Here is a 13,628-nt window from a genome sequence, read left to right as displayed (position 1 = left end):
TATACTTATATGATTCTGTTTTCTTCAAGGTTGTGTCTTCCTGGTCGAATGTACTTATTGTAAGTCGCTTTGGACAAAAGCGTCAGCTAAATGCAATGTAATGTAATGTAATGTAATGTAAAAAGCTCGCTTTTGTTTCTAGACCTTTTTTCCTTTTTTGTAGTCTGCATCTGGGTCCTACCTTTTCCACAAATCTTAACAAGAAGCTAATAATGAATATCTCTTCATGAATTAATTCACAGGGTCCAGTGATGCTGGCAACCTTAAATAGAGAATACCCTCAGTAATGTATGCATCACCATTGCCAGATTTCCATAGCCCTACAGTGCAACACATCCTCACTCCCAGGTCGGCCTATGTTGACGTTATGTCAAGTCCTGTGTCGGCTTTTTCCAACGCAAGGGGGGGGCCTTAGCGTCCATTTTCAGCTTTCCGGGATATCCATATGCTTCTATGGACGCTCATGGAAGCACGGCATTCGTTAGTGTCGGCTGCCCTTAAAGGCAATGTGAGCGTCCATTCTCATTGGATAACGGAGAATTGTACACCCGGAAGTAAGTATTCCCCTTACTGTCGATTGATTTTACAGTGATATCTGCACTACTCATCGACTAAAACACACCAGATTATCCTTGTTAATTACACAACATTGATTGGTTTAAATTGTGTGCAATGCTTTTGTATTTTTCCCCTTCGATTCGGAGAAACAAATATTTTTTCGGAGTAAAGGATGGCAGACACTATACCCAGAATCCCCAGCTATCGTTTGGACTACACCATGTGCTCTGTTTGACAAACCCCGTGATAGTCCTCAAGCTCTGTGATTGGAGAGTGTGCTCCGAGGGTTACGCCGAGCCTCGAACGGCAGAATGTCCAAAACTGGATTTGAACGGGACCACCGCGTCCCCCCCCCTCCCCCACCCCGTCCCCAGAACTACACATGCTGGCTATTCTGTTTCGCAACATGTTCTCTATCTATGGCACGTCTCTACTGGGAGTTGTAGTTTTAAAAGACGTTTTCGTATTTCCCATAATAAGAAGTTGCCAGTATTAAACTGTGTACATCCCTGGAGGTTTAGGGGATAGGAAACACTCACATTTAAAACATATAATTAATAAATGGGTGAAAATTGCTTGTGCCCATAATGGGCAGCATTAATATATATACACACATGCCAGCTAAGGTCAGAAGAGCTTTATTTAACAGCTGGTCTTATGTTTGTGACCCCTGTTGTTAATTGATAACATTACATTACATTACATTAATTGATAAGCCTGAAACATGCACTTGTCAAGGTTCAGAGGCACATTTTGCAAATATGGCAGTAGCCATCGATCAGCTTAAGATAAGATATACTTTATTGATCCCAAGTTGGAACATTTGCGTTACATCAGCATGTGTAACAGTTAAATATGCAGTGGTGTTCATTTGTAAATCATTTAGTATAATCACACAAATTCTGTGTTTTATATTCAACAATTCTGTGTTCTTTATTTATTGATTGTTCAATACCTGACAAGGCCGGAGATGAAATATCTACATACATCTTATAAGAGTATAATACATTATGTATAATATCAGTTAAAATAAGTGCTTCAACATAGTCAACATTGCTGGAGGTATGCACAAATATTGATAGATGTCTTGTAATGCACTATTGAGGAACCTGCGACCCAAGTTTTTCATTCAATGCAGAACTACACCATAGTTGTGTAGGCCTATATGATATGTCAATAAACCTTAGAAAATCTTGAAATCTTGAAAGGGATGTGCAAAATAGTCATTATATACAGTCTTTAATTAACTATTAGTAGAGAATAACGAGTAATGAATATACTTTATAGGGATCCTATTAATATCTAATAATAAAAATAATGAAATTCAATAACATGCTTTAACCACTAGGTGTCCCTTTATATCAGCTGTGCACCTTTATGGTGTAAATACAGCCTATCTACCAATTGGATCAAATATAAAAGTCAGCCGAATTAGTGTTGATACTGCAACGAGACGTATTGTTTGAAAAGAAATGTAAGATGTTGTTTAACTGCTGATATATTTATGATCCACGTCACGTTTTCAGTTCCTCATGTTTGTCTAGAAGTCTTCTCATCAGGGCTCTATAAATACAGAACTACGGCAGATATGTAATATTTAATGCAGCCGAACCGTGTATTACAATGCCGTTATGTGATGACTTTCAAAGAGAAAAGCAAGCACACTCGGAATAAAGTATTATTTTATTTTAAAAAAATGTTTTCGGTCTGTTTCCGGTATTTGTTAATGACGATGTGCTCTGAGATGTGAGACTGGAATTGCACAGGGGAAAATAACGTATCTTTAGATGCGGAGTTTGTTAAACTAATACGTTTGCGCTGTGGACCAACACTATACATTGACGGGGAAGGGGGTAGCAATAAAGATAACACCATTAAACAGTTACACAACATAACAGAATTAATATCGATAGCAGCGTCCCTAGCAACCACCTTGGTAACAATGAAAACTTCCTGAAGTAATCTTCGTAATAACTAGCAAACTAAAGATCATGTACATCCACTGCACACATAATCTGAAATAACAACTCATATTTCTCGCATCAAATGACATCAAAACGCATTTTAATGGCCAAACTAACTTTAAAATAGGCATTTTACACCGAGAATAAAACGAAGTTCGGCCATGTTTTTTTTTCTGCAGGGAGAAATGTGAAGATCACGTGACGTCAAACAGAGCACATGGTGTAGTCCAAACGATAGCTGGGGATTCTGGGTAGTGTAGTGTCTTCTGCCATCCTTTACTCCGAAAAAATATTTGTTTCTCCGAATCGAACGGGAAAAATACAAAAGCATTGCACACAATTTAAACCAATCAATGTTGTGTAATTAACAAGGATAATCTGGTGTTTTTTAGTCGATGAGTAGTGCAGATATCACTGTAAACTCAATCGACAGTAAGGGGAATACTTACTTCCGGGTGTACAATTCTCCGTTATCCAATGAGAATGGACGCTCACATTGCCTTTAAGGGCAGCCACAAACGAATGCCGTGCTTCCATGAGCGTCCATAGAAGCATATGGACATCCCGGAAAGCTGAAAATGGACGCTAAGGGCCCCCCTCTTGCGTTGAAAATGGACGCTAAGGCCCCCCCCCCCTTGCGTTGGAAAAAGCCGACACAGGACTTGACATAACGTCAACTAAGGCCGACCTGGGAGTGAGGATGTGTTGTACAGTGAGAACATGGAGTAATAACAACCCAGACTAATCATGTATTGTTGATGGAGCCATAATTTTTGCTGTGTAATCTAACGTGCAATCTTTTGTAAGATGCTTCCTACACACGACGGATGAGTAACAATACACCTAAAATAATATCCGATGCTTTTGAAGATTTCAAAAAGCTCATTCAGCTGTAAACCCTTACATAACCACACTATAATAACATTTATTTTACAAGTCTCCATGATACGCAACAGTAATTGATCAGATGTAAAGCTCAGTGTGTTCTGCATTTGATCAGTGATTTATCCTTGGGAATGAATATTTTATTAGATTTGGTTGCAGAAAGAATCCTCCTAAATTTAGACTACTGATTTTTTGGAAGTATACCTTCAAGCACTAAACACAAAAAACCTGCTACCAATCAGTATTCTACGCATAATGAGCTTCCGTGAAAAATTGCACAATTTTAAACTTCAATTTACCCAGAAAAATCGCTGTTGAATATCCTTTGGCAGTAGGTTTTTCTTGCCTGTCAGAGTGCAGGGGAAAGCAGACCCCATTACGTCCATAGTAGTTTCCAAAGACGTCTTCATTCATTAGGGGCACAGCCGCAATTATAAACCCCAGGAGCCAGATAGAGGCCAGGACCACCTTGCAGCAGGACAAAAAAAACATATGGATTTCTGACTGCAGGGCTCCTCAAAGCAATACAAAAAGGATTAAAGCATTCATAGGATTTTGACAATTCCAGACTCTACCGCCATCTGGAAAATAAGGCTTTCTCACAGAGACTGACAGGCAGACTTACATCGAGGATGTTAAGCAAAAGTTTATCGCAGCTAGATTTGGTAAGATTTAGCTGACAATAGATGGCAATAGTTCATGATATCTATAGCTGCTAAGGAAAGGAAGTGACTGGGGACCCAGAATGTAAACATGAAATGTTCTGCCTCAAGTAAACCTTTTTATACTGCTTTAATGCTTTTTATTTCTTTTTGACTTTTTATTTATATTTTTGTAGTCACGCCATTGGAAGAGGTTGAGCTGAAACAAAAGGAAGAAGTATTCAATTATGTTTCCTTCCTAAGGAATAAGATTGTCTCAGATTAGCAGGTGTTTTCATGAGAATCTTCTTCCATATTTTACTATCCAACTTGGTAATTAGGTGTCTTCACACACGGGTCAACTCACAGCATATCCCTGCAGCTAAATTGAATTTATTGCAGTGTCATCTGTAAAGGTTTTTGCAATAATTTAAAATTAAAGCTTGCGTTGCGAACCCTCTGTGATCCGAAGCTGAAAAGCTGCACCTCGACACTTTCAACTTTTCAGGGTCTCTACCTGCTGCCTACCTGCTACCTACTTTGAATGGTTTAGGCCCAAAATACATTTCTGACCTCCTGCTAAATTATGAACCATCCAGATCTCTCAGGTCTTCAGGGACTGGTCAGCTTTCTGTCCCCAGAGCCAGAACTAAACATGGAAAAGCAGCGTTCAGTTATTATGCTCCAAATATCTGGAACAAACTCCCAGAAACCTGCAGATCCGCTGCAACTCTGATTACTTTTAAATCCAGACTAAAGACTTTTCTTTTTGCCACTGCTTTTAATTGAACTATTCACATCTTAAACTGCACTGTAACTTTTATCCATGTATTTTTTCTTTTAATGTTTATTTTATTATCTTTTCTTTTTAATGACTGATTTTAAATGCCATTTTCTTAATGTCTTTCGTTTTTTGTAAAGCACTTTGAATTGCCTTGTGTTGAAAAGTGCTATATAAATAAACTTGCCTTGCCTTGCCTTGCCTTGCTGTAATTAGGATCTCCTCTGCTGTATAATTAGACTATTTCTACTTGCAGGTACAGCAAAGGTCGAGGAGTATTTCATACTTAGTGCTCCAGCTAAACACTCAGCAGTCCCCTATAATTTGTTATAGGATGATTAAAGGTCCCATGACATGCTTTTCCGGTTATTACCCGTCCCCTTGTGTGTTATGTAGCTTTTTATGCATGTAAACGGTCTGCAAAGTCACAAACCCTCAAAGTAAACCTTGTAGCGAGTACAATACTAACACAGAAAAGACCTGTCTATGCTGCCCCAGAACGCCTTGTTGGAGATTTTTCTATTTCCATGTATTTCTTCTTCCTAGTCACAGTGATGTAACGACGACCAAATGGAGCAATCCGTGGAGCTCCTGACACACACACACTCACTCAGCCTTATCTTTTCTCAGCCGCGCTACTCCGCGGAGTTTCGCCGGCACACACACACACACACACACACACACACACACACACACACACACACACACACACACACACACACACACACACACACACACACACACACACACACATGCAAAGATAGGATGTTTAGATGATGTTAAAATTCTCACGATCACACACAAACATTTCCCAGAGATGTAGTGTAGTGGGAGTAGCCTACCAGTAAATAATAAAACGCTGTTATATAATAAGGTACAAAATGTAAAACAACAAATAATGTCAACATGCGCGCACACACACACACACACACACACACACCCACACACACACACCAACACGTTCTCACTCCCATCCCGTCACATATTGACGGACGGTCAGGGCCCCTCCCCGTCGCTATGTGACGTACAGGGTACCCCTTTCCCGTCAGGCTTCTACGGGCAGGGCGTCCCATAGACATTGCGGACAGCGGACCCCTTGATCGTCAGGCTTCTACGGGCAGGGCGTCCCATAGACCTTCATAGACCACGTGATCAACAACAATGGCCGACCTTCGTGTTATTCTCGGTGGAAAAGGCCTATTTTAAGGTTCATTTGGCCATTAAAATGCGTTTTGATGTCATTTTATGCGAGTAATGAGTTTTTATTTCTGATGATTTGTGCAGTACATGTACATGATGTTTAGTTTGCTAGTTATGACGAAGATTACTTCATGAATGTGTACACGTTTTTTTGGTGGAAATGTGTTTTTTCACAGCAAAGTCACCCTCTGTACTTGGACTTATTGGGAGAATCTAAAGGCAAGAACATCCCAAATATTCATTTAAGTCTTTATTTTAGACCTTTAGTGTTGCCGTCTGTGAGGAAAATAAATGGGGCTCAGAGCCCCGTATTTTTAAAATCTTTTTTTCCTTCTAATTTGTTATTCTTTTCAAAATAGCACACTGTTATTTACTCACCAATAACACACAATTATCCTTGTTTTTATGTATTGGTTTAATTCCATAATCTCGGGCTTTTTTGGCGTCCGTCAGGAACTGAATTTCAAAATAAAAATAACCGGAAACAGACGTAGGCATTTCGAGCGATTACCCAAGATCCTCAGCTACGCTGATTGGATGTTTTAGCCGCAATGCATGCTGGGATTTGGTGTTTATATTATATGAAATCCGGAAAACATTTTAAAATAATACTTAATTCCGAGTGCTCTTGCTTTTCTCTTTGAAAGTCATCACATAACGGCATTGTAATACACGGTTCGGCTGCATTGTATATTACAGATCTGCCGTAGTTCTTTATTTATAGAGCCCTGATGAGAAGACCTTTGGAAAAACTGAAGAAATGCCGCCGAAACTGAATACTTGACGTGGATCATAAATATTTCAACAATTAAACAACATCTTCAATTTCTCTTCACACAATACGTCTCCTTGCAGTATCAACACTAATTCGGCAGACTTTTACATTTGATATAATTCATAGATAGGTTATATTTACACCATAACGGTGCACAGCTTATATAAAAGGATTTGTAGTTTTTAAAGATATTACTGATTTGAATTGGATTGCATTTTGAATGTAAGAATGTAAATACTGAGTCTGAAATAGTATAGCAATATGCTGTAAAATTATGTGAAAGCATGAATAAAACTACACATCTTCAGATGTTGTACATACAAGTGTCCAACACTAATAATACAAAGTTATTATGGCTGTGTGTACCTTGTGTGCACCGCCTAGTGGTTAAAGCACGCTATTGAATTATTGTTTTTATGTGTTTTATTTGTTTAAAAAAATATTAAGAGTACATACTTTCATAGGGGGAAAAGTATAAATATAGAATGTAAAAAATCAAGAAGATACTATAAGTGATCTCTACAATAAAACAGTTTAGTGCAGAATGTACAAAGATATTAATAGGAGGAGGTGCAAAACAGAAAAACGAATTAACCTTTATTTAAACATTAAATAACAGGTTAAGGTCTTCTTTTAAATAAGAAAAAAACTTTGGAGGTATCTATCTACAGATAAATATTAAGCCTGACAAAGTACTTAACGTCTAATATATTGCTTTCCTGCAATGTTAACTATGTTGAAGCACTTATTTTAACTGATATTATACATATGGATTATACTCTTATGTAGATAGATAGAATAAGAAATGTGCAGAATATGACAGTTTAATGGTGGAGGGACACACATATTGATAGATGTCTTGTAATAAACTGTTGATTGCATAACTACACCGTAGTTGTGTATATGATATCATATGTCAATAAACCTTTGAAAATCTTGAAAGGGATGTGCAAAATATCCATAATATACAGTCTTTAATTAACTATTAGTAGAGAATAACGAGTAATTAATATACTTTATTACTCGTTTCCATTCATGTCAATTGCAGATACATGTTTAGTCTTCTCAAGCACCAACTATCAAATATCTCTCCTGATTGTTGGCACTTGACAATCACCTTACCTGAATTTTACTCAGGTGTAACTAAAGTCTGATTTAAGGGTTGTTTATATTTCACATCATTAATCAGAATCTGCAAAGTAACTCAAATAAGTGTAGTGGAGTAAAAATACCAGGTTAACCTCTGAATTGTAGTTGAGTAGAATTACAAAGTATCAATGAGCTGTCATGTGGGTATATATTAATGCTATATATTAATGCTGCGCATTATGGACAGCGATTTTCACCCATTTATTAATTATATGTTTTACATTTGATAACACCAATGTGTTTAATACTGGCAACTTCTAATTGTGGGGAAAACGTTCAGTAGAGACGTCCCATAGAACATTTTGCGAAACACAATAGTGTAGTGTGTAGTTCTGGGGGGGCGTTCGATTCCAGTTTTGGATAGTCTGGCGTGGTTTCGTTCCATTTCAAACAGCTGTTTGACGCTCGGCGTAACCTTGGCGCACTGCCACTCCAACATCCAATCCCAGACCTTGAAGATTAATCACGGGGACTGTAGTCCTAAACGATAGCTGGGGATTATGGGTAGTGTAGTGTCTTCGGCCATCCTAAACTCAAAAAATGTTGACAATCGCAATGATGCTCGAAATGTCCCTTATAGGCCTACGTCTGTTTCCGGTTATTTTTATTTTGAAATTCAGTTCCTGGCGAACGCCAAAAAAGCCCGAGATTATGGAATTAAACCAATAAATAAAAGCAAGGATAATTGTGTGTTATTGGTGAGTAAATAACAGTGTGCTATTTTGAGAAGAATAACAAATTAGAAGGAAAAAAAAGATTTTAAAAATACGAGGCTCTGAGCCCCGTTTATTTTCCTCACAGACGGCAACACTAAAGGTCTAAAATAAAGACCTAAATGAATATTTGGGATGTTCTTGCCTTTAAATTCTCCCAATAAATCCAAGTACAGAGGGTGACTTTGCTGTGAAAAAACACATTTCCACCAAAAAAACGTTAGCAACCATGAATGTGTACACATTCATGAAGTAATCTTCGTCATAACTAGCAAACTAAACATCATGTCCATGTACTGCACAAATCATCAGAAATAAGAACTCATATTAATCGCATAAAATGACATCAAAACGCATTTTATTGGCCAAATGAACCTTAAAATAGGCCTTTTCCACCGAGAATAACACGAAGGTCGGCCATTGTTGTCGATCACGTGGTCTATGAAGGTCTATGGGACGCCCTGCCCGTAGAAGCCTGACGGGCAAGGGGTACCCTGTACGTCACATAGCGACGGGGAGGGGCCCTGACCGTCCGTCAATATGTGACGGGATGGGAGTGAGAACGTGTTGCACACACACACACACACACACACACACACACACACACACACACACACACACACACACACACACACACACACACACACACACACACACACACACACACACACACACACACACACACACACACACACACACACACCACACACACACACACACACACACACACACACACACACACACACACACACACACACACACACACACACACACAGCCTTATCTTTTCTCAGGCTGTGAGTGTGTGGCGAACTGTGTGGAGCAACCTGATCTCACCAGAATGCGTGACTCCACCACGACTCCTTAACACCACATTGCGTGGTGGAGTCCCTAACTTTGTTACATTTACGTGCTTTGTATTCTATAAAACGTTAAAATCTACTTTATAGCTTGTAGTAACTCACGGGAGGCTTCTTTTATTTTATTTGTATTCATAATAATGTTTTCGTCAGAATGTATTATGGTGCATTATTTACCAATTTTTGTTCTCAAAAAACAGTGCATTGTGTGTAATACAACTGTGATTTAAATTACTTAGTTTTTAAGGAAGGCCAGAGCTTCAGCTGTGTCAAATAGATTGTTCCCTTTAGTTTACGTTTTTTAAAAGACAATTATATTCCTATTTGATCAATAAAGGGGTATTGTAGGCCTATATTAGCCATTTAAAAAATGCGTGACTGCACCACGACTCCTTAACATCACATTGCGTGGTGGAGTCACGAACTTTGCTTTACGTGTCTGCACCACGCAAACAACCCCAATGTAAAGTGAATGAGGCTCCTTTGCCGTGGTGCACACACGCATTTCTACAACGTCCTGCAGTGAGCTAAAACGTTTTTAAAATCTACTTTATAGCTTGTAACTCACGGGAGGCTTCTTTTATTTTATTTGTATTCATAATAATTAGTTTTTTCGTCAGAATGTATTATGGTGCATTATTTATCAATTTCTGTTCTCAAAAAACAGTGCATTGTGTGTAATACAACTGTGATTTAAATTATTTAGTTTTTAAGGAAGGCCAGAGCTTCAGCTGTGTCAAATAGATGGTTCCCTTTAGTTTACGTTATTTAAACAACACACTCTCACTCCATAATCGTCCAGGAGCGACGTTTGGTCAGTGTCCGTGGCGTGCAGTTGTGACGCTCCTGGCTCCTTCAGCTTCATAAAGGGACGCAAATAGCTTTCAACGGATTAAAATGTATTCCCATCTGTGGCGGGATTTGACGCTCATGGAAGCACGGCATTCGTTTGTGTCGGCTGCCCTTAATGGCAATGTGAGCGTCCATTCTCATTGGATAACGGAGAATTGTACACCCGGAAGTAAGTATTCCCCTTACTGTCGATTGATTTTACAGTGATATCTGCACTACTCATCGACTAAAAAACACCAGATTATCCTTGTTAATTACACAACATTGATTGGTTTAAATTGTGTGCAATGCGTTTGTATTTTTCCCCTTCGATTCGGAGAAACAAATATTTTTTCGGAGTAAAGGATGGCAGAAGACACAACACTACCCAGAATCCCCAGCTATCATTTGGACTACACCATGTGCTCTGTTTGACAAACCCCGTGATAGTCCTCAAGCTCTGTGATTGGAGAGTGTGCTCCGAGGGTTACGCCGAGCCTCGAACAGCACTTGAAATGGGATGGAACCACGGCAGACTGTCCAAAACTGGATTTGAACGATTTGTAAAATATCCATAAAGAAATAGTAAATCTGCTTACAGTTCTTTTTCATATGGGTGTTGAGATGTATCCATAGATCTCTTCATTTTGCTCTCAAAGTGCACCTTTGCTTTTAACTTCAATATTTAAAAAAAAATCTTCCCGGGGGAGCATGCCCCCGGACCCCCCTAGAGGAGGTGAGGACCCCCTAGGTGTTAGGTCCACTCCCCACTTATAAAAATAGCACTTTACCACTGCACCCTCTCTAATCTCAGTTGCACCCTTATACCTCATTCACACCAACGGTGTTTCAGGGCCGGTTCGGAGCTGGAGCTTGAAAAGCACCGGGTTTTCCTCTTCACACCGCAGCGGAGCAGCCTCTTAGCTCCGGAATCCGGTTCGTTTCAAGCACCAAAAAATTGTCCGGCCAGAGCAAAAGCACCACATACGTCACGCTTACGTCGAGGCGGGGGCAGGGGCAGAGACAGATCAACTCCTGAACAACAACAAAAAGCCCGCGTTTTATCCAGTTTGTACACAACGATGGAGAAACTTAACAAGAGTTTCAGAGTTTCAGCCATAGACTGTATAAAGGTTTCTGCTCATGGTGAAGCAACGTGTCTGCGTGTTAAGGTGGAACCTGAGCATTCACGTTGATCACCTCTCATTATAACTCATTATAAATCTATAAAACTATAAATATTAAACTTTACTTCACGTGTTCATTTGAGAACAGCTGTTAAATACCTGGGTGAAGGTTACAGTTAATGTAAATGAAAGATACAACGTTACTCAGAACTCATGGTTCAGTCCACCTTAAGAAATAAGAACGACCTCGGAAGCAGTTGTGTTTTAAAAAAAACTTTATTGACACGAGTACACTTTTTTATAAGAATATAACTAAACCACAGAAATGACTCCGGAAAAGCTGCAGATAGAGCCATAAGAAATTAATGCAACTGATTTCATCCGCGCGGTTTGGCTTTATGAAGCAGGCACGCAAACGGTTACGTCATGACGCAAACGATGACGCACCGACACATTACCAGTCGGACTCTGGGCGGTGTGAAAAGAGCCAGAGCTAAACCGAAGAACTGGTTCTGAACCTGAAAAGCTCTAGCACGGAGCTTGAACTGGAGTTGCGTTGGTGTGAATGAGGTATCAGTCATTTTGTTCTGGAACCGGGCCTGCCAGAACTACACATGCTGGCTATTGTGTTTCGCAACATGTTCTCTATCTATGGCACATCTCTACTGGGAGTTGTAGTTTTAAAAGACGTTTTCGTATTTCCCATAATAAGAAGTTGCCAGTATTAAACTGTGTACATCCCTGGAGGTTTAGGGGATAGGAAACACTCAAATTTAAAACATATAATTAATAAATGGGTGAAAATTGCTTGTGCCCATAATGGGCAGCATTAATATACACACATGCCAGCTAAGGTCAGAAGAGCTTTATTTAACAGCTGGTCTTATGTTTGTGACCCCTGTTGTTAATTGATAACATTACATTACATTAATTGATAAGCCTGAAACATGCACTTGTCAAGGTTCAGAGGCACATTTTGCAAATATGGCAGTAGCCATCGATCAGCTTAAGATAAGATATACTTTATTGATCCCAAGTTGGAACATTTGCGTTACATCAGCATGTGTAACAGTTGTAAATATGCAGTGGTGTTTATTTGTAAATCATTTAGTATAATCACACAAATTCTGTGTTTTATATTTAACAATTCTGTGTTCTTTATTTATTGATTGTTCAATACCTGACAAGGCCGGAGATGAAATATCTACATATCTTATAAGAGTATAATACATTATGTATAATATCAGTTAAAATAAGTGCTTCAACATAGTTAACATTGCTGGAGGTATGCACAAATATTGATAGATGTCTTGTAATGCACTATTGAGGAACCTGCGACCCAAGTTTTTCATTCAATGCATAACTACACCGTTCGTGGATATGATATGTCAATAAACCTTAGAAAATCTTGAAATCTTGAAAGGGATGTGCAAAATAGTCATTATATACAGTCTTTAATTAACTATTAGTAGAGAATAACGAGTAATGAATATACTTTATAGGGATCCTATTAATATCTAATAATAAAAATAATGAAATTCAATAACATGCTTTAACCACTAGGTGTCCCTTTATATCAGCTGTGCACCTTTATGGTGTAAATACAGCCTATCTACCAATTGGATCAAATATAAAAGTCAGCCGAATTAGTGTTGATACTGCAAGGAGACGTATTGTGTGAAAAGAAATGTAATATGTTGTTTAACTGCTGATATATTTATGATCCACGTCACGTTTTCAGTTCCTCATGTTTGTCTAGAAGTCTTCTCATCAGGGCTCTATAAATAGAGAACTACGGCAGATATGTAATATTTAATGCAGCCGAACCGTGTATTACAATGCCGTTATGTGATGACTTTCAAAGAGAAAAGCAAGCACACTCGGAATAAAGTATTTTTTTTTGTTGTTGTAATGTTTTCGGTCTGTTTCCGGTATTTGTTAATGACGATGTGCTGTGAGATGCGAGACTGGAATTGTAGGCCTACAGGGGAAAATAACGTAGGCTATCTTTAGATGCGAATTTTGTTAAACTAATACGTTTGCGCTGTGGACCAACACTATACATTGACGGGGAAGGGGGTAGCAATAAAGATAACACCATTAAACAGTTACACAACATAACAGAAATAATATCGATAGCAGCGTC

General features: G+C 38.8%; 1 protein-coding gene across 3 annotated transcripts in view; it reads right to left on the bottom strand.

Annotated features, from left to right (window-relative positions):
* The window catches only part of rxfp2a (relaxin family peptide receptor 2a), an 80,842-nt gene that overhangs the window by 10,685 nt on the left and 56,529 nt on the right, over positions 1-13,628 (bottom strand). For all 3 annotated transcript variants that reach the window (XM_034207328.1, XM_034207342.1, XM_034207336.1), the window contains one exon: positions 3,707-3,875. In XM_034207328.1, coding sequence (XP_034063219.1) covers positions 3,707-3,875 — 169 coding nt within the window. The remainder of the gene's footprint in view (positions 1-3,706; positions 3,876-13,628) is intronic.

This window comes from Gymnodraco acuticeps, unplaced genomic scaffold (assembly GCF_902827175.1).
Source record: "Gymnodraco acuticeps unplaced genomic scaffold, fGymAcu1.1, whole genome shotgun sequence".
In the NCBI taxonomy this organism is placed as follows: Eukaryota; Metazoa; Chordata; class Actinopteri; order Perciformes; family Bathydraconidae; genus Gymnodraco; species Gymnodraco acuticeps.
The sequence above is the reverse complement of the archived record's forward strand: the minus strand, read 5'-3'. Positions and strand labels throughout refer to the sequence as shown.